Below are 26,868 nucleotides of genomic sequence, written 5' to 3'. Positions count from 1 at the left end.
ATTTTTTCTGTCATTTTTCAATGATTTTTTATTTCGATTTAAAATTTAATGTTTATTCTTAAAACTCTGATGGTACAATTAAGGTGGAGTAGAATATAATAAATGATGATTCTTCTACTAAATAAGAAGATATAATGAAATTGAAAGGGTGAATTTTTATTTTTATTTTAAATGGATAGGAAATTCTATTAAGGTATCATTACGTCATCATTCAATATATTTTTAATATAAATTTCATTTGCTGATGCATTTGTTTAGTACTCCCTCTGTCCCTAATTACTTGTTCACTTTTCCTTTTATAGTTGTCTCTAATTACTTGTCCATTTTGACAAATCAAGAAAGAGCATTTTTTTACCTATTATACCCTGAATTAAATGAGTACTTTGAAAATTGCAGAACTTTTCATCTACTTCATAATTAATAGGGGTAAAATGATAAACTCACTATGTTATTAATTGATTTCTTAATAAATGTGTCAATTTAAAAGTGGACAAGTAATTAGGGACAGAGGGAGTATTACAGTGTTATTTGACATTATGAGATATTTCTTACACATTTAAGGAGAATGGTACACCGGAATATATATTATTTATTAAAGGATCAACTTCATGCAATGGAAGAATTTGTTATTAGCAAATATATTTTAACTTATTTGATAAAAAATATATTCTTCCTCATTTAATAGATGTAAAATTTGTGAAGCTTTATTTTTTTCACAATCTCCATATTATTAAAACAAATAATAATATTACGATTAAACAACAGAGTAAATATAAAATTAATCAAAAATATTTAATTTTAATGATCGTGCGAAGTGCGACCAAGTTCTCTAATTTAAAACAAAAAAGTCAAATTTAAATGGGTCTACTATAGAATTCCTAGAAATCCAACTTCAAAAATTATGTTAAAAATGGAAACTAAAAAGTGAAATAAATTTAATTGAGAGTTATCCTTCGTCTGTCCCATTTTATGTGACTCTTTTTATTTCTCAAGAATCAAATAGTTTAAGTTTGACCATAAATTTGCGTATGATATCTTCAATTTTTTTAAAATGAATTTTATATATTTGTAAACTACGTAAAAATCAAAACATTATAATTCATAATAATTAATAATTCAAAATATTTTAAAGATCTATGAAAAATTTAAGATGAAAGATAAACTAAAGAGAGTAAAAGGGGAGAATGGAAAGTAGAAAAAAAGAATAGTTAATCTTTTTGGTGGGTCTCAATGTACATATAGCTTTTAGTCCAACTCTTTAGTGCAATGTTGGTCCTCCAAACTCCCATTTCTAAATAAGAGTAATATATATATATATATATATATATATATATATATATATATATATATATATATATATATGTTTGTTTTTTAATAAGGATTTTCTCTAATACTCCCTCTATTCCATATTAACTTGATTTTTGAGACTTTTTTCATTATTCTAAATCATTGCATTGTTCAAAGTTTAGGATGAATGTGTGAAACTTTTTTCATATTTGCCCTTTCATTTATTGAAGTATTGTATATTCTAGGAAATAAATTACATTACTTGCAAAGTTATATTTATGATTTCACAAAAGACAATTGTGAAAAGTATGACTTAAATTGTGTATTTAAATATTTTCCTTAATATATGCATCGACTCACAAATTTAGTTAATGTGGAATAAAAAATGTATATAAGATATGGATCTTTTTAAATTAAAATTATTGTGGAATTCATATTTACATGACATAAATATTTTGATATGACAAATTTAATTGAGTGTTTTACTAAAAATTTCTTTTAAAGTCAAATAATTTGATTGATACAAAATAAATTAAATGACTTTGCTACATAATTTCTCATATTAAGTGATCGACTGAGATATTTAGGTAAATTTTTGCTAATTTCAATTATACAAGTTTCTTTCAAAAAGTGTTGAATTCTATTGGCTGATTTTTATTATTGATTAAATATTTTTGTATTATTATCTTCATTAAAAAAAGGTCTAATCTATGTGTAACCCCTTAAAGTTCGCACAAAGTTTCACTTAGATAGCTTAATTGAGCAATGTTTTTAGGATCCCGCTGTGTCATTGACACTTTTTGCACAGTCTCCTATTTACCACAAGCGCGTGTGACACAATCATGTCCACATGAATTAATTGACCAATTATATTATGCTAATTCTCAAAGCCTTTACGTTTTATATTTGCTTCAAATTAAAAGATTTTTTTGTTAACTTAAAAGTTTGGAAGTTTGTCAGACAACCATTAGACCATCCCAAGCTCCATGATCGTAGTTGAGAATGATCATCTACGGCACCATAACCCGAAGAAGGCCATGGTTGGCTGTTAATCACGCTCTAGTCTAATGACCATGATTCATCCACCAGACTTGTTTCCTATCTCCTTAGAAATCAAGGATACAGTGGTACGAGACTATAGAACAAATCATGTTCAAGTAAGGTCGTAAAAGTTGAATTGATCTTTAAACTTCTATTTTCGATTTTCTCACTTCTTCGACTTCACCCGATCACATTGATTACTTTGTTTTTCACTCAATTCACAATTATTACTAACTATTATCATAATTTATGTCACCATTTTTCAGGGTTTAAGATTGAAAATCAAGTATTGACATTCAATTTCTCTAATGTTGTAAAGCCCGACAAAAACGTATCATCGATTTATTAAGCGTCTCTTTTTTGTAATTGAAAAGTTTATTATTCAAGAATTATTTTGAACAAAATAACAAACATCCTTAATTAATTTGACACTTTACACCCACAACATATTTTTGCTTAAATGAACAAGCCTAGTTAACGTATCTAAGTGAAAGCTTATACCAACTTTAGGGGCCATCGATTAATTCAGAAAATAAAAAAAAAGAGAGAAGAGATTTGACTTCGTTTTAATTGAGAGAAAGAGAAGAATTGATAAAGAAAAGAAGGAATGAAGAAGAAAATTCAATCCGATTGAATACAATTTTGACGTCCGTAAACACATTTTCTCTCTCATCAATTTTCTCTCTCTAAAAAAAAAATACAGCTAAAGAAGCTGAATCTATCTACTGGAGGCACAGTGAAGTTCAAAAAGGTGACGCTAAAATTTGTGTGTTTTTTGTGCTTGTAGTTCCGTGTAAGGAATATACTCAATCTTCGGTGAGTCGGTGTTGAAATTGTCTTTTTGTTTTCTAAAGCTAGCTGCAGGTTGCTCATTTTGAGCTTTGGATCCACTATTTTAATAATTTATTGCGAGATTTAGGGCTTGATCAATTGTTCATATGATTGTATAAGTTTTCTGCTTTGTTTTTTATTTTTTGTTTAGTGTTCAATCAATTACTTCAGCTTCTTTTATTTTCTGAGTTTGAAAATTTGGGTGTTTTTGGGTAATATTCTCTTGACGGTTGTTTTTCTGAATTTGTTTTTCTAAAAGGGATAGGAATGAAGTTTGATTTCTGTCTTTAAAACTGTTGAGATTTGGGGTTTTGTGTGCACAGCATTCTGGTTAGATGATTTAAAGCAAACATCATTCTGATTAGATGATTTAAAGTAAGGTTGGGTAGGGTTAATCTATCTTCATCGGAAGGGAGGGAAAAATTGACACAAAATTGAATAACTATTGCAGTGGATGATGCAGCAAAAGACAGTTGTTTGAGCGGAAAGAAGTCTGGTTTAGTTGTTTCAGAGACAAACTTCCATCTTTTGGATAAAAAATGGAAACTTTCTGTCTACCTTAGATCCATCTAGTAATCGCTCGCTATTATTGGGTTTGCTTGGTTCTCTGCCTAGTTCTTGTTCAGCGCAATTGAAGTTTCTTCAGCTTAGTGGGGGCTTTGATGCCATTTTATCAGTTTTCTGTAGTCACTTGAGGCTTTTATGCCATTTTAGGAAGTTTCTATAGTTGCTCAAGTGTTAGTAGATTGTGTACTTCTTGGTGAAAAATGGTTCCAACAGGGCCTCCTAATCCACTTGGCGGTTCCCAGTCAGTACCTTCTTCATTACTGCGAACAAATTCCGGTGTAATGGGTGGTCAAGGGGGGTCAATGCCTTCACCAGGTGGTTTCCCTTCTATGGTTTCTCCTCGAACGATGTTTGGTAACATGAATATGCTAGGGAATGCTCCCAATGTTTCACATCAGTCCTTTGCAAATGGAGGTCCTAATGCAGGGCTGGCTGGACCAGGAAGTTCTCAGCGTGGTCCTGTTGATAATGGGGCTGAGACTGATCCACTTTCTGGTGTAGGAAATGGGATGGGTTTTAGTGCTCCTTCAACATCATTTATGTCATCAGCCATGGCGACAAATCCAAATAGCAGTCAAGTTCAAGGACAGCAGTTTCCTAACCCCTCCGGTAACCACATGTTGACTGACCAACAACGTTCCCAACAGCTTGATTCCCAGAATGTTCAACATAATCAACAGTTGCAGCAGTTTTCTTCCCCTATGAATTCCCAAACACAGCAACATCAGCATCAATTTCAATCCATGCGTGGTGGATTAGCACCTGTCAAAATGGAGACACAGGTGACTAATGATCAAACACCGCAGCAGTTGCAAGCTCTGAGAAACTTGGCACCTGTTAAAATGGAACCACAACAGATTCAAAGTATGAGAGATCTTGCGCCTGTAAAAGTAGAACAACAACAATCAGATCCATCTTTATTTCTACATCAGCAACAACAGCAGCAGTTCCTTCAGATGTCCAGGCAATCCCCTCAAGCTGCTGCAGCTGCACAGCTTTTGCATCAGCAGAGGCTAATGCAGTTCCAGCATCATCATCAACTCTTGAAGACTTCCCCTCAACAACGTAACCCATTACAACAACAATTTCAACCTCAGAATCTTGCTGTCAGACCTCCTGTAAAGCCAGTATATGAGCCCGGGATGTGTGCTCGTCGGCTGACTCATTATATGTATCAGCAGCAACATAGACCCGAAGTAAGAAGAATGGGTCAATTATACCATTGTGTGGCATCTATGCACTACACCCTACCCCATAGCCAGCCCAGATAATGATAAAGAAAGCATGATATCAATTTTTTCCCTAACAAATTGCTCTATCCTCTTTACAGGACAATAACATTGAGTTCTGGAGGAAATTTGTCGCCGAGTATTTCGCTCCCAATGCCAAGAAAAAATGGTGTGTCTCTATGTATGGAAGTGGTCGGCAGACTACTGGAGTTTTTCCTCAGGTTCACTGCTTATGTGGAAGCTATTTACATTTTTGTAATGCTTTTTAGGTCTCCCATCAAATGAAAATGGAGTTGTAATAACTTTCATGCTACAAGTTTAGTATTATATTTAGCTCAGATACTCCTTTTAGAGCTTGTTCTATAAATGCTGCTGATTAACTGTAGAACAACTGTTAACAAATGAGTTTATATCTTTGATCAATATTGTATAATTTGCAGGATGTGTGGCACTGCGAAATATGCAGCCGCAAGCCAGGCCGTGGGTTCGGTATGTTCTTTGCAGCATCAAGCTCTTGAATTATTTTTTGGTCCTAGAAGCACTTAACAAACTTTGTGGCTTTACAAAGCTCTTTATTTAATTAATTCATCTTTATTTATTTGGTTTTCCTCTCAGCTGATAATTCTCAGCATCTGATACATGTCAACTCATTTTTTCTCAGAAGCAACTGCTGAGGTCTTGCCCAGGCTTTTCAAGATAAAGTATGAAAGTGGCACTTTGGAAGAACTTCTCTATGTCGATATGCCCCGTGAATATCAGAATTCATCTGGGCAAATAGTCCTAGATTATGCAAAGGCGATTCAGGAGAGTGTCTTTGAGCAACTTCGTGTTGTCCGTGATGGTCAGCTTCGCCTAGTGTTTTCACAACCTGATTTGAAGGTTAACTGAAGAGCTGATACTTTTATATTCAGTGAAGTGCTTATTCATGGACAGTTGAGACCTAGCATGGTGCATATTAATGCTATCATTCGTTTGATCTGGATTCCTTTTGTATCTATTTGCAGATAGTTTCTTGGGAATTTTGTGCACGACGTCATGAGGAGCTTATCCCCAGAAGATTGTTGATACCTCAGGTTAACAATTTTACCTTTCAACTGTCATTCGGATGTATAATGAAGTCATGCTTCAACTGTGATTTGAAATCATACACTTCTGTTCATTGATAGCTCACTTTTAGGTGGCCTAGGTTTAAAAATAGGTAAAAAAAAGTGGGTTGATTTTTTTCCTCCAAAAAATTTGAAGTTACTTCATTAAAAAATGGGGAAATGCTTGTAACGATGGATCTTGGGCCTTACTCAACCCCAAGTCCATATAAAGGAGACCAACTTTCCATCCCTTTTTCGATGTGGGACTTCTTAACAATGCTCAAATATGCCATCGAACTTTGACAAAAGGATTATCTATGCCATAAGTTTGGCTCATTTATGCAATTTCCTTTTGAGAAAAGGCTTATCCATGCCATTATTTGTTAACTGAAATGACATAAATGAGCCAAACTTTTAACGGATGGCAAAGATGAGCTTTTGTCAAAGTTCGATGGCATATTTGAGCTCTTTCCCTTAAAAAATTTGAAGATGCTTTTCGATGAACTCTACTTGAGATGTAAAGAACTTCCATCTAATTTCTTTCCACATCTGCTATGGCAGAAGCCTTTTTGTTTCATTGACCTGGAACTATGTGCTAATTCGGTGTGATTGATCTTTATTATCGACATTATTTAAGTAATTGGTGAGAGTATGGTCGTGTGAGTATTTATATGGTCACTATTTCCTTTTCTTGTCTGTTGGTACAAGTTCAATATAGATGGAAGTACAAGATTTCAGTTGCATATTTGTTCTTTTCTGATTTCACTTGTTTCTTCTTCTTAGCAATATAGAATGGTTTAGAAGCATCTTATTCTCTATCCTCATCTCGTGATATTGAAACGGTAAGGGCTGCTGGACAGACAGCTCTAAACTGCTTTTTATATGAATTAAGCTCCAGTTAGTAGTTTGTGGTCGCAATTTCTGTTCATTAATTGAAAGGATTGACTATTCATATGGCATTTCCTATGTTGCGCGGACTCTTCATTTTTGAAGGCGAACCCGTCTCGACGCGACACTGGTGCGGGTGCGGGTGCGTGGTGCGTGTCGGATTCGGTCAATCCGATCCGGACACTTTGACCAGAGCCGAGAAAAAAATTTGGGGAAAAAGAGATCAGTTTCCGGCGACCTCTTCAGAGAGGCGGCGGAGCTGTAAGAAGCTTGAAAAAGTAAAAAGAAGAAGAAAGAGGAGTTTTTTCTTCATTGAAAAAGTAAAGAGAAGAAGAAAGAGGAGGAGTTTTTTCTTGAAAAAGTACAGGAAGTACAGCTTTTTTATTTTTTTGAAAAAGTAAAGTCTTTTCAACTTTTCTTGAAAAAGAAAACTAAAGGCTAAGGGTTTCTCTAGATAAGTGTGTCCTTTTTTATTTATAAAATAAATTAATACTTTTAATGTTTATTATATTCTCTCTTTTCTTTAACAATTATACTCCTTTTATTTTGTATGTAATTATACCAAAATATGCAATTCATTATTAAATATATTTCATAAATATTTTTAATAATATTTTATTTTATATATATATATATATATATATATATATATATATATATATATCCACTTATTTGATTATACTAGATATATTATTATTGTTGTTATTGATATAATTTATTTTTCGAGGTACTCTAAAAATAATAAACAATTATACCATGTATATATAATATATTACACCTTATATTATATATACCATGTATACCAATTAGCCGTATCCCCGCACCCGTATCCATACTCGGATTTGCACCCCCGAATCTTAAAATTTAAATTTTGCCGAATCCGACACTCGGATTCGCATCCGTCTCGGATACCCGCACCCGAGTCCGAGCAACTTAGGGCATTTCTATTTGTTTTTCTCTTCAGTTTTGGGGAGGATCTGTCTCTGGAAGATATTTTTTGAAAACTATTGCATGGTTGGATTTAATGTTGTTCTTTGAAGTATTTGGTGTATTGCATTGTGTTTTTGAAACCAAATAATTTGTTTTGGTTACCTGAGTTCGAACTGGTTTTTGCTCAAGTCCAAACAAAGGTAGATTCTGCTTTTGAACTTGTTATCGAGGAACAATTTGAAATGCGTTGGGTAGAAGGTTCTAACCCTGGCCAAGGCCTAATGATTTGGATATGTTATGGTTACGGGATAGTTAAGATGTGATAGAGAAAAATCAGAACAGTTTTATTGGATGATGTTGATGCTATCTGAGGTCCATGGAACAGGACTTTTGATGCTCTAAGTTGTGCAAGAGAAATTTGTGTTATCACTGGATACAAAGTATAATTTAAATAAGCTCCGACTTCAAAATGGAAATTGAGGACTTGGAAAAAGGAGTCAAATCGTTGTGCTTGTAATATGATCACTTGCGATTCTAACAATTCCTTGGTATTATTCAATCACAATGGCTTCAAATCCCTAATATCAAGAAGTCCTTTTCGCTGATGAAATTTAGAATCAAATTCTCTCAGTAGGATTGTTAAAAGAGTAGTACCTGGTGATGGATCTTGGTCACCAAATTGGACCAACTCAATTGGAAAAAACAAAACACAAATGAAAGCTAGATTTAAGCTAGTAAACCCCGAATTCATTTCATGACCTTCATATTGTTATCTTACTGTTTTGGCTTTTATGCCTGTATTATAGTGAAGTACTATATGATAAAAGTGTGCTACAAAAAAGAAAACAAATGTTAGAAATTCAACTTCAAGTAACAAAGTAAAGAAACATGGACTGAAGTAAGCTTTAAATGTGATTGTAGCATGCTGGTGATTCACTTAAAAATTCTATCTTTGCTATCTAATAATGTTAACGTCTGGATTTCCAAGAGACAATTAATTAAATATGCTATAATAGTTAAGTACCTGGTTTTCAGTGTTAGCTTCCAAGGTTGTCAATGTGCAGTAAGTACGGGGTGAAGAACTTTTGGCGCCATATTTGCTACAACTTAATTTAAAATAAAGAAAAGAAAAACAAAAGCTAGATTTGAATCGGTTAACCCAAAACTCATTAATTTTCCCCTAGAGCTGCACTATCTTCAGTTTTTTCATTTTATTTTCCTGCTTTTAAGTGTGTGTATAGTGAACTAGGATCTGATAAATGCATATGATAAAAACTCATTGTCGAATAACCAAGTAAATGATTCATGCTTTAACTATTATCTTTGTATTATGAGTTACTTAAATGAATTAGTGCCTGTTTGGGCAAGCTTCTTGGAGGTCAAAAGCACTTGTTTTGAAATTTGAAGTGTTCGGCCAATAAGTAAAAGTGCTTTTAAGTAGCAGCAAAATCAGTTTTTCTGTTGTTGGGAACATGCTAAAATTTCTGCTTCTTGAAAAAGGTGGAAGTAGCAAAATATTTATTTTCAAACAAAAATATCCCCATAAATACATACTTATCAAGCATATCCCCTCATTAAGTTATTACTATTTTATTATTGAACAACCATTTCCTTCTCTTTTAAAAATAGAAGAAAATAATTGACTAGTTTTAGAATATTCCATTTCCTTTTGACTTTTAGTATAGTATCCATGCATTTCATGTAAGAGTTTTTTTTGTCTTTTATTTATCTATTTGTTAAAAAAGAGTAATATTATTAATTACTAATATGCTTCATATATCGTAGTGAATTTTTGTCGTATGAATGATTTTACTTAATTTTTGTGGTAAATTCCCCATATATGGTGATTCAATTTGAGGAATGATTATTTAATATATAATTGCTTGATGTTTCTTTGTATATTCAAATCGTCATGTTAATATTATACTAATATTTAATATTTTCATTGATTATCTATATGTACTATATTGATTGAAAATTTTAATGTCTTCTTATTTTACTTAAATAACAGTACCCGCTTTAACGTGCATTGATATTTCGTAATTTGACACTCAAAAACATTTTTCGTTTAGGAAGATTAACCTAACATAATTTGCTTATCAAATACTAAATAAACACTTTTAAAATGAACTAGTCAAACAGCCCCCAAGGCCTAGCTTGAGTGGCAAAAGGTGGAGGATTTGTGGCTTAGGTCGCAGGTTCATGCCCCACACCATGCAAAGCGAAGCCCGGTATTTAAGTGGAGAAGGGTAGAGGGGCGGGCCCATTATCCACCGAGTTTAGAAGGCTGTGATTGGTCCAAAGGGCGGATCACAGACGAATTTCTCGGTTATAAAAAAAAATGAACTAGTCAAACACAAATTGCTTTTCCTGAAGTACTTTTTTGGGAAAACTATTTTAAAGAAAATGCTTCTCAAAATAAACAATTTTTAGCAGCTTGGTCAAATAGTCTCTCTATGTGTGCCACCGAACAATTTTAGCATTGATTTGGAGGTGACATCTAATTATGCATGCTGCCTTAATAGATCTATTGACTTTTGTTCCGTAGGTCTAAGTTGTGCGGGCACTTCAATTTGATGCCACACTCGTATCGGATCTCCATAAATACACTGCTTTTGGAGAATTCGACACGAACCCGTTGACATTTTTGAAGAGTCTGTGTTTGTCATGCTATTTTTCATGTTTTGGTACACACATTAGGTCCATCGAAGAGCTTATATATAAGTGTGTGCATGCGTGTGTACGCATATATGAAGTTGATACTTGTATACATGTGTGTGTATAAATAATTCTCGTTTTAGGCAGTTAGTACAATATTTTAAAGAGATCTTGTGCATGGTGAGCAGTGTTATCAAAGGTGCACTTAAGCCTTGAAGCAAGGCACAAAACGCGTTGAGCACTTCACCTTGCTTAATGTGCACTTCAATGTCGTCATCAAGGCTCTAAGACACTTTTCCTTGTGAATGAACATTTCCTGAAGGGGCGACGCAACCCATTGATATTTTGCTTTATTGTAAAAACAATCAATTTCTTTGCCCATATGTTTTTTATTCATTCTTATAATTATTAATCTTGATTTTATCCATCTCTCTCTCTCTATATATACCACCCAAACGGTGTGGCCTAGTGGTCAATGAAGTGGTTGAGAATACTGATCTCAGGTTCAAAACTCAGTGGAGACAAAAAAACACTAGGTGATTCTTCTTAACTGTCCTAGCCTTGGTGGACAGAGTTACTTCTTTCGTACGGAAGACATGCTAGCACGCATTCTAAATAAAGTGGAAGGGTCAGACAAGGTGTTGAAAAAAATGAAAGAGGATGTTTCCACACTCAATCAAACGGTTATGTTGCTAGTTGGAGGTGGCAGGTATCCCCTGGGATTAGTCGAGGTGCGCGAAAGCTGGTCCGTACACCACGGTCATATAAATGAATAAATAAATAAATAATATTTCTATATATATGTTTTCTCCATTTGTGCTTTTTCTCAATAATGCCCACACTTTATTTACGCTTTGCGCTTAAAGCACCAATGAACTTTAGAGCTTTTTGCGCTTTTGATAACATTGACGGTGAGTGGATCAGGTTTTCTACTTTAGATGTCTCTTTGAAGTAGTTCTAAATTTATTGCGTTTGATTGTACTTCTGTGGCATCTAGTTGTTTTAGCATATACGTTAGCTGGATGTTGTTTTAGCTTTTTAGTGTTGATGTTGCATATAAGGTAGGGGCTATTGAATCATTTCTGATTTGCCTTTTATTGTTTTGATTTCCTGTACAGGTTAGTCAACTTGGTGCTGCAGCTCAAAAGTACCAGGCCGCCACCCAAAATGCCTCATCTAGTGCGTCTGTTTCTGAGTTGCAGAATAATTGCAATATGTAAGTCCAGATACTTACACTATGGTGGTTATTCTAAGTATTGGGTTGGCAATGTTCCATAACATTGTTTGATGGTTTTGTTGCCTTACAATTTCTATTTAGCATATCTAACCCTCATTTTTAAGAGGTTAGCAATAGACTAACTTTGTTGAATGGTCGTTGTTGCCTAGCAATTTCGATTTTGGATATCTAACCCTTTTTATTAAGAGGTTAGCTGTGCCCAATTATTAGATCGCCGTCATTAGTGGGCAGTGATGATGAGATAGGATTTAGTTGTAATTCACATTTTATACAGCTCTGTTTTTGGCATTGAGCTTTGATGGTCTTTACTGGTGCTGTTGCCTTTCTTAGCTTAGGTTAGCCTCTGGATGCTAAGGTAAGATGTTCTACCAATGAGTTGCCCTAGTAAGCTTTTGGCAATCCAATAATTTTCTTAAAGCTGAAACTTACTGTCATTTGATTCAGTGATTTACCGGGTACATATTTTCTTGTCTACCATTGTCGGATGATGTAGCTTAGAATTTAGTGTAATGGAGTATGATCAATTTGTCATACTGTTGAACCTTAGAAGCTCAAGCTCTTGAAACATGATTAGGAATGTCTAGCTGATAAATAAATTACCACAATGGTGTGCTTTTAGGTGCATGGCTGTCTACTTTCTTTTGATACAATTTTTTTTTGTTTAATTGAAAGTTGAACATGGTTTTGGGGTGTGGGTTGAGGATGTTGACTGTGACCTGCGTGTGTGTTGATTTAAATTCTAGTCCTCTCATGCTCATCAAACTTCTCCAATTAGTTCGCTTCAGTGTTATGGTGACATGTGTGTGTGTGTGGGGGGGGGGGATAGGAGCTAGGGATGTCATCTGGTCTCTGAACCTACAAAAGGGAGAGGAATAAATCTTCTTCACATGGAATAACATTAATCTCAGGAGCTGTGGGTAGTGGGGCGAGGGATGTAAACATATGCATGCCCTTTGGAAAAGTCATAAGTGATCCATGTAAGCATTCAGTTGTGAACTTATGTTTAGAGATTCCTTGATTCTTGAACTTTGATTAAGATTGTGTATCTGCTATCATCATGTGTTCCTTTATTTAGCTTTCGATGTGTGAGTTGTTTTGTAATTTTGACTTCGAATTGCGCCTCAGGTTTGTTGCTTCAGCTCGTCAATTAGCAAAAGCTTTGGAAGTTCCATTAGTAAATGATTTAGGATATACAAAGAGATATGTGAGATGCCTACAGGTATGTACCTTGTTCTGACATAGAGAGTTCCTCTCCCCCCCTCTCCCTTTTCTGTCCCTTATCCAGGTTTCGTTTCAGTAGTGGAAATAGTCCTCGTGTATCCATTGAATCACTAAATGTGATTGTTAGAGAGTAAAATAGAGATTTGGGTTGGAGTTGATTGTCTGGAAAAATAGAGAACTCTATATTGGGAGAGTAAAATTGAGAATATGATTGGAGATCCCCTTATGTCTGATTTAAAAGTCAGTTCTATCGACCTGTCTTCAGTTCATTTCTTTCCATATGTTGTCCCGCTGTTTTCAGAGCAGACTTGAAAACGGAGACAAATTCAATTCTTTTAACAGCCAGCAGGTTAGAGATGGTTGTTAATGTTGTGGATTTTGAGATTCCTGTTAATAATGCGTATAGTTAACTCATGTATAATGCTTCAGCTTTTTTCTTGGGATACAAATATGTGGTGTTATGTTTTCCTACTGTTGGTAATTCTTATCTTCTTGTCATGAGCCAGCCCACCGAGCCGGTGGGCATCTACTCTAACATCTAGCTAGGAGAATCCTTACCACCCAATTTAAAACTACAATGCGGAAGTTTGTAAAGACATAGTAAATCTCTTTAATACTTTGAAATCACCATGAAACATCGAATATAAAGAATATCTTTTTACAAACAATCGAAAAATCCCCCCAAGGAACTAGTCTAAACAGGTACAAGAGTTACTAAGAGAGTACAATGTATAAAAGAAAATGAGACACTGCTCCCACCATAAGGAAAGAGTAATAAAAGTTGTCGGAGATCATCATTGTCTTCACCTAAGAAACTTTACTGTATGCAGCAACAAAAGTACCAAACCACGCCAAATGACATAGCAAGAGTAGTATCAATACAAACAATACATACGGGTAGGCATCATCGGTCGACCCGAATCCACCACATAATATAATGCAGATAAATAAAGGTTAGGAAATAAAACAACATGTTTAGGATTCACACAAGTCACCTTAAGTCATCCATCTCCTTTTGCTCCAACTTCAACCTCTAAGGGCCTGTTTGGATTGGCTTTTGGCTTATGAGTCATAAGCCAAAAGCCATAAGTTAGGATTTCTAACTTATGATTTTTGGCTTATTTTTGTTATTTTGGCTTTAAAATAAGTGCTTATAAGCACTTTTTAACTTTACCCAAACACTTCAAAACTACTTAAAAGCTATTTTGGCTTAAAAGCACCTAAAATAAGTCAATCCAAACGGGCACTAAGTCATTCCACCCACACATTCGATCGTAACCTCACCCCTTCTATACATTAGTCATTATTAATTTTGTTACTCAATTTACTATTTCCCCTCAAGCTCTCATGCCAACTCCTTACCTTACATTGCCCCAATTGTACGGAAACATGAACAAACAATCACCCTTATAAAAACAAAGATATACAATTATACCCACAAATGGAAAATAGCCCGGACTCCCTGTCTTCATCCCTACTTAGCATTCTCCGCCCATCACACCTCATTCATCACACCATCCCAATACTCGAACCACTAGGATTCCCTAATTATCTTCTACCCCGTTTAACTTGCTATATCGGTCTGCACAAAGGTCACCCCAGCATTTCAATAACCCAACCTGGCCACTCAAGGACCAATAAGTGATACCTAAAACACAATTGCCCTCTCACGGACCAACCCATAACCATCTCATCACAAAGAAGTAAACCTGGTTCTCTTCATGGAATCCCCACACAAATATTTAGTGTACCGACGTGGTACTCCTCTATCGTTGTTATGTAAGAGGAAAAGAGCGAAAAACTTACTTTTAGGTAGTGGCCTAAGCGCTAAGAAGTGAACATCATGCTACTTAGACAATATGCTTAACACATGCAAGTCGAACTGCATCATGTCCATATTGCTATGACTGTACTATCAAGTCTTAAGACTGATGGTACATTCAACCAAGAACGTCCATTGCAGTATCTAAAACTTAAAAGACCGAAGAGATGCGACTCGAATGCTTTTATGTCATAATAATATATGATATATGTATCGGTGTGGTACCCGATCCAATAATAATATATGTATCGGCATGATACTTGATTCAATAATATATGTGTAGGTATACGTGCTGATGCTGTACCGATCCAACATCCACACACAATAGCGACCACACTTGTACATTCAAGTAACACATTTATGGCAAGCAATTAATAATTTCTTCCGGAATAGCTCTTTGATCACAATTTCCCTAATCATAGACATGCATGCATTACTAATGAAGCAATTAACAAGCACATATAGCATAAACGGAATAAACAACTATTACCTATGTGAGATAATTTCTTCCCGAATAGCTCTTGATCACAATCCGACCACCCAATTATCCTCTAGGATTACACCCGGCAACCATCAATATGCCAACAATAACTAATCAAGTCCATCACCAGCCTAACCATAGCTAACCATACATTCAACCATTCAGACTATGTTCCCGAAGGCCTATGCATGAAATCTCCCAACAATCTACAAGATATTATCCAAGTGAAAACAGATCTAACTACTTGGTTAAGAAAACCTAGTCTACCTGGGCGTCAAACAACTGCGGAAGAACATTGAATGCAAGCTTTCGGATCCTTGGGGTGAATCTTGACAAACGTGGACTGGAAATTCCTGGGGTTTTAACCTTCTTTGCACTGAAAATCCTCTCCTCCATTGTTCTCAGGAATCGAGTGGCTTAGGGAGATTTTGGGAGTAATGCTCGTCTGGTTTCTCCCTGGAAAGTGGGAGGTAAAATAAATGACACCGCTTAATTAGGGTCTGATTCTGTCAGGACGCTGCATAGCGGGAGGCTTCTTGCTACGGTGGACTGATGTCATCCCGGATCAGTTTCAAATTTAAATGATTTCGTCATGTGCCCCAAATTTTAATTTGGCACCGTATTTCAGGAATTTTTGGGACTCCGCACGAGATGCATTTAAGTAACGGAGAATCGGGTCATTTCACTTTCTTTCAGAAATTGACTTCATTTATGTTGTTCTAGCAGGAAGTCAAGGTTTTTTGGTTTAGCAGGAAGTCAAGGTTTTTTGGTTTAGCAGGAAGTCAAGTTTTGGTTTTAGGATCCTCTAATTCAGATTATTTATTTGCAAGTATTTTAATTTTGAAACCAAATATAAAGCTGTTACTACTTTTGTGTGATAACATCTGGTCAAATGATATTTTGCTTGTTTTATAATATTTATTCAATTAAAAGAGGCTTGTGATCAACTATGGATGTGTTGTGTTCTTCGTGGATTGCAGATATCGGAAGTGGTTAATAGCATGAAAGATTTGATCGACTATAGCAGGGAGACAGGGACCGGACCCATGGGTAAGTTATATCTACTTAACCTTTCTATTAGTTCATTTTATCACAGTTCAAATTTAATGACCTTGTGACAGACCAATGACTCATTAAAATAGGAGGATAGGTGGGGTTGTTTTCCTGAGAGTTTGTGTTTTGTACAACAACAACAAAATACCTAGTGTAATTTCACAAGTGGGATCTGGGAAGGTAGAGCAAACACAGACCTCAACCCCCCTACCTTGGGATGTAGAGAGGCGGTTTCCGATATACCCTCTGCTCAAGGAAAAGGAAATAGCGGAACTAAAGAAGCCTACTAACGTGGCATATTGCCATCTAATTGATATTGTCTCTATAAGATTTTTTCCCCTTCTGTTATGTCCTATTTTCACAATCACGAGGCATCTGATTGTCATTTAAAGGTGTCCCAGGGCTTTGGTTCAATGGGAAAGGTGGTACACCACGAGATGTGTGGTAGACTGCTGTTGCTCCAAGTTTGGTTTTACCGTGAAATTGCTTCCGGGGATGGAAAATAGAAACCATCGCATCTGAGTAGAGAACCCATGGGACAAAGCAGATTCTGTTGCATCTTTAGTCAACTTTGTTGGTAATATAACTGTCATGTAATAACTTGAACCTCGCAATATGCATGAATGTGGGGGACTTAGAGAGTAGGGCACTCAACTCTTGCAAACTAAGGCTCACTTTTATGTTGGACATAATGTTCAGTTAATTTTCTCTCTGGTGCTCATTGATCCAGTAGCACAGTTTTCTCTCTGAATTTCTTATAATTCCCTCTTTTGCCCTGCAATATATCACTATTCCTAGTGGCATTCTGGATTTGGTGTTTAGTCTTTGTCGATAATGAGGGTTTGGTGTTTTATATCTTAGTGCTTTGGAGTTTGCTGTGACATTTAAATCCCAGAAGACCGGATAAGTGAGGAAGTGTTTCCCCAACATTCATGAAGTTCAAATGGTAATCGAACAAAATTTAATTTGTGGGGCTAAATGAGTGAGAGCTCAACTTATCATTAATCAATCAATTTTAATGTTTGGCCCAGTGTTATCCTGTCAACCTGTGATGTGTATGTTAGCAGACCATTTTTGTGTGCGCTAAATTGATAATTTGGAGTAGATATTCAACTAGCGCGTGATGAACTTTTTCATTTTCATGTACTATTGATTATCTTTCCTGGCGTTTATGTTTTACATGTGATTCTTACAGTTCACATTGTGCCTAACTCTTAATTTTCCAGAGAGCTTGGCTAAGTTTCCTCGTAGGAACGGCGCTTCAGCTGGAGTACAAGGTCCAGTTCAATCAACTGAGGATCAGACTCAGCAGCCACAGCAGCAGCAACATCAACAGCAGCAGCAGCAACATCAACAGCAGCAACAACAGCAGCAGCAGCAACATCAACAGCAGCAACAACAGCAGCAACAACAGCAGCAGCAACATACACATCAAACAGTCAGTAGCTCTAACCATGAAACGACTTCACAGCCTGGTGTACCACCACTACCTTTGAGCAATGGTATGTCGAATGTACACAACTCTGTGAACCGAGTACCTGCTACTTCGTCTAGCGGTACTGTTGTTGGATTACTGCACCAAAATTCCATGAACTCCAGGCAACAAAATCCAATGAATGGTGGAAGTAGTACCTACTCGGGAAATGCTGTCCAAATGCCTTCACCCAATTCTTCAAGTACAATGCCTCAGTCTCAACCCAACTCTTCTCAATTCCAATCTCCAACACCATCGTCATCCAACAATACACCACAAGCTTCACACAGTGGCTTATCATCAGTGCAACACATGAACTCTGCAAATTCCCCCAAAATATCAATGCAGCAACCAGCCCATTCAAATGACGTGGATGCTAATGACTCTCAGAGTTCTGTACAAAAGATTATACATGAAATGATGATGTCTTCACAGCTCGGTGGCGGTGGCATGGTAGGTAATGGTACTATTGGTAATGATATAAAAAATGGACATGGGATGTTGGCAACAAGTAATAATTCTCTTCTCAATGGAAGCAATTGCCTTGTTAGGAATGGGACAGCCAATGCTAACAGTACAGGTGTTGGTGCTGGATTTGGGAGTATGAACAATGGACTGGGCCAAGCTGCAATGGTTAATGGAATGCGAGCTGCATTGGGTAATATCCCTTCATCCATGAATGGGATAGGGGGCATGACAATGGCGAGAGAACGCAACATGAGTCAACAGCAACAAGATCTGGGAAACCAACTGCTTAGTGGTCTAGAAGCAGTCAATGGTTTTAACAACCTTCAGTTTGACTGGAAAACATCTCCTTAAAAAGGTTCAAGTTGGCAATTATTAGTCTATGTTCTGCTGCTTGTGCTGCAAAGATAGTTTGATGAGTTTGCCTCGCATGATGAGAGTAGCCGTGGTTGCTGAAGCAGAAGTGGCTTCAAAGCTTGCCCTTCTGTACTGATTTGAGTGGGTAGGACTACGTATAGCGTGGCATCTTAACAGCTGAAATGTTATCTCATCTGAGATTGCACTCTCTTCTAACTTGATTTTGCCTGGTTTATCACAGCTGCTCCTTGAATGGGACCTTCAGGGACCAACTTGGCTAATGGACCGCTGCATTCAATCTATTTATACCATGTGGAGGCATTTGTTAACTACGTAGCGATTGAGCTATTGCCCCTATCGTGATGCATCTCCACCACCACTACAGAGCTTGCGGTTGTATATAGTTGGGATTCTGTTGTAGAAGTTGTAGGAGTTGCCAGAATTGACACTGGTGCAGTCATCATTTCTTCTCTCCTTTCTACTTGTCTTTCTGTTAGGCTTATTTGGAGTGGCTTGACGGGGAAAAAAAATAGGACGAGGCTTGGGAAAGAATTAAATTAAATCCATTAGTGTGGAGTATATGTGAAGGAAGAAATTGATTTAGCACTGGAATTTTCATAGGGGCATAATTTGAAGTATTTCTATTAATCTGTTGATTAGGAAATGCTAGTTTGTTTTTAACTCAGACTGATGTTTCTTCTAATTGCTTGACAAAGTAGAAAGAGCGCGTTGCTCATGTTTTTGCTAGAAAAAATCAAACTCGTGATGGGCTGCATTTGTGAGTTGTTTTTAGCTTTCTGGAGTGGCCTTATTTTTCTTTATTGAACTGCGAGGGGACGTCCTGCTACTGTAAGGATGCTTCAATGCTAGTCATGAAGAGAATCTCAATATATGATTAGGATTCATTTGCATAGGGTGCTCTTGCAACACATTCCGGCGTGCTGGAAACCCTTTGCATACGGTGCACTTTTTTTTTAAAAAATGAATTAAACCCAGATGGGTCACTTATTTATTTGAATTAAAAAGACAAAAACTCAAAGTATGACAGTTCAAAAGAACGGTCCCAAATCCAATTTATAAGTCAAAACTATTTTTTGTTTGCTCCTCTTCCATCTTTAGGATAGTTGAGGTTTTTCACCCTCTTTCATGGTTGTTCCTTCATTTCTTTGTACCGCTGGAGCTGTGTTGTTGTGTTCCTTGAATAGATCTGTGCTTGAGGATGCTCCTGATGGCCTTTGTTTTCTTCTCCATTCACTGTGCTTCTCTGATGACCTCAACTCCTCTTGTTTTGAATTTTGCTGACCACTCTCTCTCTGTTGGGTATGGAAAAGACCTTGAATTCATTTATTGCTTCTGGGTTTTGATGGCTCTCTGGTTTGATTTATCTTCCTTTGCTGTATTTCTTATATGCCCTCATTGTGATGAATGTTGTGAATTCTTCTACTCTTAATTCTGATGTATGGAACTCCAGATTTGTCTGAATTGATAAGCTTCCCCCCATCATAGTTAGTTCATGTCCAAAGGCTAGACTTGTCATATAATCTGCAAATTTATTTGCTTCTCTGAAAATGTGTGTTAACTCCAACATGCACATTTTGCATCATGTGCCTTGTTTCCTCTATTTGTAGTACTACCTCCCATGGTGGTTTCTAAATACCTGCAAGAATATTCTTGAGTACCATTGAGTCTGTCTCTATCTTAGCATCTTGAATTCCATGTCTGTAGCAATAGCTCATAACCTTAATTGACTTGTAGTTTCTCCTATTTGCCCAGCCTGTGCATAGGTAAGATCTCCTCTGTCATTCCTTAGACAAAAACCATAGGAACTTGGGCCTTGGCTTGCTCCATCTGTGTTGATCTTGATTGTGCCTGTGACTGGCTTCCCCCACCTAACCAAACAATGATGTAGTCTCGGCTTATAGTTTCTCAAGTACTGTTTCTCGGTATTTATTGTAATACATGAGCAATTAAAACATACTTGCCTCCAAAGGAAAATAATTTATTTTGCCATGACATAACACTCTTCATTACTTTTTTTACCATTTTTTTTTTCTCCCATGATAAACCGGACATCCTAAACATGTGAAAGGAAAATCCATTTTTCTCATTCTTGTTCTTCTCCTGATTGTATTGTTGATAGCAAACTGACATTTTATCATGAACTTTTAGCATTATTTACCATTTGACATGAACAGTTGTCGATCATCTCCTTCATTGAATAAGGATCTGCAGAATAGAATAAGATAGTATCATCAGCATATGATAAATGATTGATTGATAAAGTAAATCATACCTTAAAGTTATCATCTTCATTGAGCTTATTAACACCCCTTGACAGTAATGTAGGTGAAAGGAAGTCTCCGACGTCTACTCGATTTGAATAAATCAGGTGGCTGTCCATTTACTGACACGGAGTACCAATTATTTGAAATAAGCCTCCACACTATATCAATTAGAACTTCTGAGAAACCAAGTTGCCTTGGTACCTTCGTTATATATCTTGGAATCTCCTGCCCGCAGAAAAATGGTTTAACCACATTGGTCACATCCTGATCCCCTGACCAGCATCTGGTCCATTAAGCCAAAGACCGCATTCATTCTTGACCTCCTCCATGCTAGGTATATCTGCTAAGATAATATTTTTTTTCTTGTGTAATTACTATTGGGATATTTAATTTGCAGCATCTCAAAATCAGTCTGGTTATTCTGCTCTCAAAACTGTTCTTCTTGTCTTTCATCAGTTTCATGATACTTTTTCATTTTACATAAGAATGAAAAAACTTGCTATTTCTATCTCCATCTTTTCATTCCTGCTCAAAATTCTTAAATATGCAATTTTCCCATTCCACCATGTGAATTTACTTCATGTGTATCTCATTTCTATAAGAGCACTATTATTCACATGGTGAGCAAAATCAACAATTTCATGTAAATTTTTATTTTGTCTTGGCGATAAGCTCAATGGTTTTCTCCTCTTTTTTGTCTCTTAGAAGGTCTATTTCAGTTGTTCTTCCTTAGCATCTTTTCCTAGTGCTAACTCTTTGCCAAAATTAATTTATGATCGCCTTTGTAGTATTAGTGTCTGTACGTAATCTTTAGTTGTGTGCCCACCCACATCTTCTGCATTCCCTTTTTATAGTTCTATGTTGTCTTCAATGCTCATGATGTGTTTTCTTCTTATATGTTAATTGGTTGTACATCATTGCCATTCCATATAAACAACTCTCTTCCTCCCTTATCATGTGTTTTATTATTAATCCTATTTATTTTATCGGAGTACCCAATCTTTCGCATACTTGGGTGTTCCTTGTACCTTATGATCTTCTCCCCTTTGTTGAGTCTTCTTATTCTATCCCATTAAATCGTTTGTATTTTTTTGTTGTAACTGTTTTACTCGAAAAATAAAAATGGACTTGTTTAGAAAAATTGACTAAACTTATGACTTGAAAAGAAATCGATTTTTCAAATAGAGTCTCCACTTAGTTTTTTAAAGAAATTAAGAAAACTTATATTTATTTTTTTTCAAAAGATTTAAACAGAATAAAATCATTTGAAATTTAAAGTGGTTCGGAGTTCAATTTACATTTCGAGAAGGTGTTAGGCCCTCGAAATGTCCGCTAACTTGCGGTTGACCAACGATTTTACTAAAATATTTGACTAACTTGAAAAATATTAACTAAGTAAGAAAACTCATTTTTTTTAGGGGAATAACTAAAGGGAAACCTTCTAAGGGGAATAATTTATATGTTGCAAGACAAATAATAAAAATAAAGCTAAGTAATAAATATATATATTTTGAACATAAAAAGAGAAATGACTATCTTTTGGGAATTAATTAAGTTAAACAAAAAATGTTAGTCAATACAATAACAAATAAATAAGGAAAAATTACTTAACTACACAACATTTATTATCATATTTTCTTATTTTCCCTACCATTTCAAAAAATATCAAAAATTTCTTATTTTCCTTCCATCATCCCCTTTTCCGAATACATTAATTTGAAATCTCATACCCATGATTTTCCTTCCTTTTGTCACGCCACAAATCTTTCCATAATTACATCAATTAATCTATTTTTGAATTTCAAATCTTTTCTATTTCCAATTAATGATTTCAAATTATGCAAGAGGTAGATTTCTTTCCATCACTTCAATTTCCGATTTCTTTTATTATTATTTTTTAAATTTTTTCATCTTAAAAAATAAAAATAAAATTACCTCCGCCCCCTGCGCCCATTGAAATCTTATTGAACCTTTGCAGTTTTAGTTAATCATATCGTCGTTGAAAAATTTTCTTAAAAAATATTTATCTTCTTTTAATGTATCTACTATTGAAAAACGTCCAAAACAAAAAGTTGGATTTGTCATTGCACGACCATCATTATCAAAGAAACAAATTTTTAATGTATCTCGTTTATTTTGAGTCTTAAATTAGTCTTTGTTAGACACTGATTTGATACATCACTGCTACAATAACCTTCGTTTTATGCAATGTATAATGTTCATATTTAAGGTATTGATACATAACTCTAATGTAGTTGAATCTTCGATTAGTGTTTATCATGTTCAATATAAATGTACTTGATACATAAATTTTGTGTTATGTATCACACACAAAAAAGAAGCTATTTTGGAACAATTACATGTATAATGTATTTTTTTAATTTTAAAATATAGTATCTCTCAAACAAAATAAGATACATAAATAATAATGTATCATGCATTAATTTTTTAGTTATGATACGTAAATTGGAATTTATATTAAATGTATCTGATACATAACAATTACCAAACAATAATGTATTGATCTCAAACCTAAAATCTTATGGGCAACACTTTCTTATTTAATGTATCTAATAGAAATACAACACTTATCAATTTAAATTGAAAGGATCTTCATGATGTATCTTCTCAAAATTTTCAATAATTTTGAATCAAAATTGAAAGGATCTTCAATGAACTAGGAGAATAATTTTGAAACTCAAAATTTTCAACAATTTTGAATCAAAACTGAAAGGATCTTCAATGAACTGGAAAAGAATTTTGAATCTCAAAATTTTCGACCATCTTGAATCAAAATCGAAAGGATATTCGATAAACTTGAAGATTCACATTGTTTGTCCAACAACAATTCTATCACTTTTGTATCCTTCATAACTCACCTTACTTATCCAAAATTTCGACAATTTTTTTTATGAAATAGAGAGAACGATGAACAAGAAGAAATTTAAATTTTGATTTTTTTGATTTGTTACACTATATGATTGAATTCTTGACAATAATTTGGCATAAAATAGCACAATTTATGGGATTTTAATTTGATTTTCAAATTTTTTTCCCTTTAATTAGTGCAACAGATGGATACTATGAGATCTTAATTTGATTTTTCAGTTTTTTTTCCTTAATAAGTGCAACAGATTGATACATAATGTATCAACAAAAATGTATCCGGATCCTTAATTATGTATCCGAAATGCCTCATAAACATGAAATTTATGTAATTAGAAAAACAATAGGGATAGAAGGTAATTTAGGTTTTACACTATGAGATTTATGTAAGTTATACAATAAATAAAGAGGAAAAATGAGAGAATGTTTGAACTTGGGCCATTTGCCCAAATTCAGCTAAGTTGGGCCTTTGGCCCACCTGTCCTAACTCTAAAAAATTGGTTCAAATAAGGACTTTGGCCCAAATTCAAACTTTGTTGAACCTGTCCTAATATTAAGAATTACCCAAAAACAAGGGTTTGGACCTATTTGGACTCTCCTTCAATTATGTTGATTATTTCATTGGGCTTTGGCCCATTTTTTCTGCTACCTGAACCTGTTGGAATTTTTTTAAAGGCTTTTGGGCCTATTTCCCTTTGGAAAATCTGCGTATACATTCTATGTATACCACTGTATACTGGCAGTATTTCTGCATCATTCATGTATATTAGCTTTTGACCTATATTTCTTCTTCGAACCTGTATTCTCACATTTTTGTGACCTTTATATTGTATATTCGACTGTATACTAGTGTATACAACGAGTATATCAGCCTCTTTTTGGGGTTTTCAAACACCGAAAATCCTACTTTCAGCCACTTGTACTGCCTTAAACTTGTTCACCTGTTTCTCTATTGGCAATGAGGCTGACTCGAAAGAGAAACAAGTGGATGTGGGGCTTTACGACCCATCCAGAATATGGAGAAGAAGATAGGAGTCCAAGAGGACTCCGATAGTATCACATGTAACAAAAAATGATGGTAAGGATTAGTACTCATTATTAACATCTCAAAACCATAGTTCTAAACGATAACAAGATTCACTAATTACGAAACAATAATGCATCCAAGGGACTGTGACTAAATACATCTCAAGCAAAGCTAAACAAATAAATAATTTGAATAATATGACAACTACTTTGCAGTAGCTAGTATGCTCATGACCTTTGAGAGGACAAAATGAGTTGCTGCTCATCCGACAAATAATTTACACTCATCAATGTCAAAGATTTAAACAATAACAAGAAACCCAAGCAGAGAGTTAATCAACATTAGATTGAGAAACAAGAAATTGACACCAAATTGTTAAAAGGAAACAAGCATGGAGAAAGCATGAAACACATACATATACACTCAAAAGTAAAATCCATAAAAGGGGCTATACACAGAACACACCACCTCATGATGAACAAACAATTAACAATCGACACATAATTTCAAAATATTGGAAAAAGAAAGAGAGCATAATGCACATTTGATGACTTAACTCACATTATACAATAAACAAGATGCAAGCTTATCATACTCACATAAACAAATTTGCTGGAACAAGTGACAGACAAAATAACTTTTAGCAAGGAAAAAGACGATTACATATCTCAAATGACTAAACAAGGCCATATCAATATTCAACCATACATGTTAACAAAAAAGCACAAATATACATGATTAAATGTAATATCTATATAGAGCAGTAACATCAAGCAAAAGACTAAGATAGACATCAAGTTAAGAAAAAATAAGATCGATATTTTCAGATTTTTGACAAAAGTAGAAAATCTATTTTCTGGAAAAAAGAAGGCAACCTTAGCTAAATCAACACATTACAATAGTTGAGATATGAGCATGATATCATGAGCTAAAACTAAAGAGACACAAACATCATTTTGGCTAGTGAGAAGAGACAGCCCGGAAACATACTTTAGACATCTCAAAGGAAAAAACTAAACTCTTAAACAAAAGCATTTTGAGCATAAATTAAACATAAAGACACCTTTTACGCCTCAACAACAAAAATACACCAACTCAAACTGAAAGACTGATCACTAAGCATCAACAACAAACTAAGGAAGAGAAGAGACATTTGAGCGAGAAGAAACAAGAGTCAACAATAAACTTCAGATTACGAACGAGATACCAGCTAAAAACGAGTTAAGGTCAAAAGGAAGTTATCTTTTTCGGGGCAGCGAACTAGGCAACAACGAGCAGGGGAGTAGCGACTTTACCACCAATGTGATTCCAATGAGCTTTGCAAGTAGTGAGCAAAAAGAAAAAAAACAATATCTCTTATCTTTTATAGCTAGTGATTCTTTATGTGTATTCTTGCCTGAGTATATATCTCTCAAACTTTAACAATGAAGAGGAAGAGAGTATTTTATTGGCAAAATTAGGGTTAGGTTTTCGGGGCGAAAAGTACGAGGGTATTTGGATAAGAATGGGCCTAAAAATTTGAAGTCCCCATCCAATTCCTCAAGAAACCCTCCGATTTCATACAAATTCATCCAATTTTCCAACGTTCTCGATTGAGGTGGACGATGTAGATGAATCCCATGTCCTTGCAGCTCGACGTGGCATCATCTCGCACTGGTGAGGACGAAATTGCAGCTAGAATTGCGAAAAGTCTTACGAGTAACAGTACTAGACTGAGAGAGAAGACGCGTGAACAACTATTTACTTTTCATCTATTTGACACCGTGAATCTTATTTTGTGAACATTGGAGTTGGGTTACTCGCGTGAAGAGAGGTGAGGCATCTCGGTGACCATTTTGAACCTCAAGAATTGCTTAGCCATCTACAAAAATGTACAAAGAATTATATATCCCAAACCCAAGGCACAACAATTTGTAAAACAACGCATACACCCTTCAAACACGTAAGTATGAATGTTCGTTTGAGCCGTGAGCCTTTTGGACTCTGATATGCTCAAATTGCACCTCCCTAAAGAAGTATATGCGATCGTTATTAAGTAAAGTAC

General features: G+C 35.2%; 2 protein-coding genes, 1 long non-coding RNA gene and 1 other non-coding gene across 5 annotated transcripts in view; 2 read left to right on the top strand and 2 right to left on the bottom strand.

Annotated features, from left to right (window-relative positions):
• Positions 1 to 18,253, bottom strand: part of LOC125838270 (uncharacterized) — a 45,998-nt gene extending 27,745 nt beyond the window's left edge. The window contains exon 1 of the long non-coding RNA XR_007443555.1: positions 17,995 to 18,253. This is a non-coding gene — a long non-coding RNA (uncharacterized LOC125838270). The remainder of the gene's footprint in view (positions 1 to 17,994) is intronic.
• The window catches only part of LOC125838268 (transcriptional corepressor SEUSS-like), a 44,105-nt gene extending 24,888 nt beyond the window's left edge, over positions 1 to 19,217 (top strand). The window contains exons 2-11 of one of the 2 annotated variants that reach the window (XM_049517348.1): positions 3,856 to 4,922; positions 5,057 to 5,176; positions 5,396 to 5,444; positions 5,617 to 5,834; positions 5,960 to 6,028; positions 11,635 to 11,732; positions 12,879 to 12,972; positions 16,258 to 16,327; positions 17,557 to 17,671; positions 17,726 to 19,217. In XM_049517348.1, coding sequence (XP_049373305.1) covers positions 3,927 to 4,922; positions 5,057 to 5,176; positions 5,396 to 5,444; positions 5,617 to 5,834; positions 5,960 to 6,028; positions 11,635 to 11,732; positions 12,879 to 12,972; positions 16,258 to 16,327; positions 17,557 to 17,671; positions 17,726 to 18,623 — 2,727 coding nt within the window. In that variant the 5' untranslated portion in view covers positions 3,856 to 3,926 and the 3' untranslated portion in view covers positions 18,624 to 19,217. Of the gene's footprint in view, positions 1 to 3,391; positions 4,923 to 5,056; positions 5,177 to 5,395; positions 5,445 to 5,616; positions 5,835 to 5,959; positions 6,029 to 11,634; positions 11,733 to 12,878; positions 12,973 to 16,257; positions 16,328 to 17,556; positions 17,672 to 17,725 lie in introns of those variants that run through there. The other variant, XM_049517347.1, reaches the window with a different exon arrangement.
• Positions 1 to 19,217, top strand: part of LOC125838269 (transcriptional corepressor SEUSS-like) — a 43,853-nt gene extending 24,636 nt beyond the window's left edge. The window contains exon 10 of the mRNA XM_049517349.1: positions 18,628 to 19,217. The gene's annotated coding sequence lies outside the window, so the exon portion shown is untranslated. The remainder of the gene's footprint in view (positions 1 to 18,627) is intronic.
• LOC125838281 (small nucleolar RNA U3) lies at positions 2,238 to 2,454 on the bottom strand. The gene has a single exon (XR_007443557.1). It is a non-coding gene; the product is annotated as a small nucleolar RNA U3 (small nucleolar RNA).
• Positions 19,218 to 26,868: the final 7,651 nt, after the last annotated feature.

Source organism: Solanum verrucosum, unplaced genomic scaffold (genome assembly GCF_900185275.1).
Source record: "Solanum verrucosum unplaced genomic scaffold, falcon-dt-bn FXZP01000079.1, whole genome shotgun sequence".
In the NCBI taxonomy this organism is placed as follows: Eukaryota; Viridiplantae; Streptophyta; class Magnoliopsida; order Solanales; family Solanaceae; genus Solanum; species Solanum verrucosum.
The sequence above is the reverse complement of the archived record's forward strand: the minus strand, read 5'-3'. Positions and strand labels throughout refer to the sequence as shown.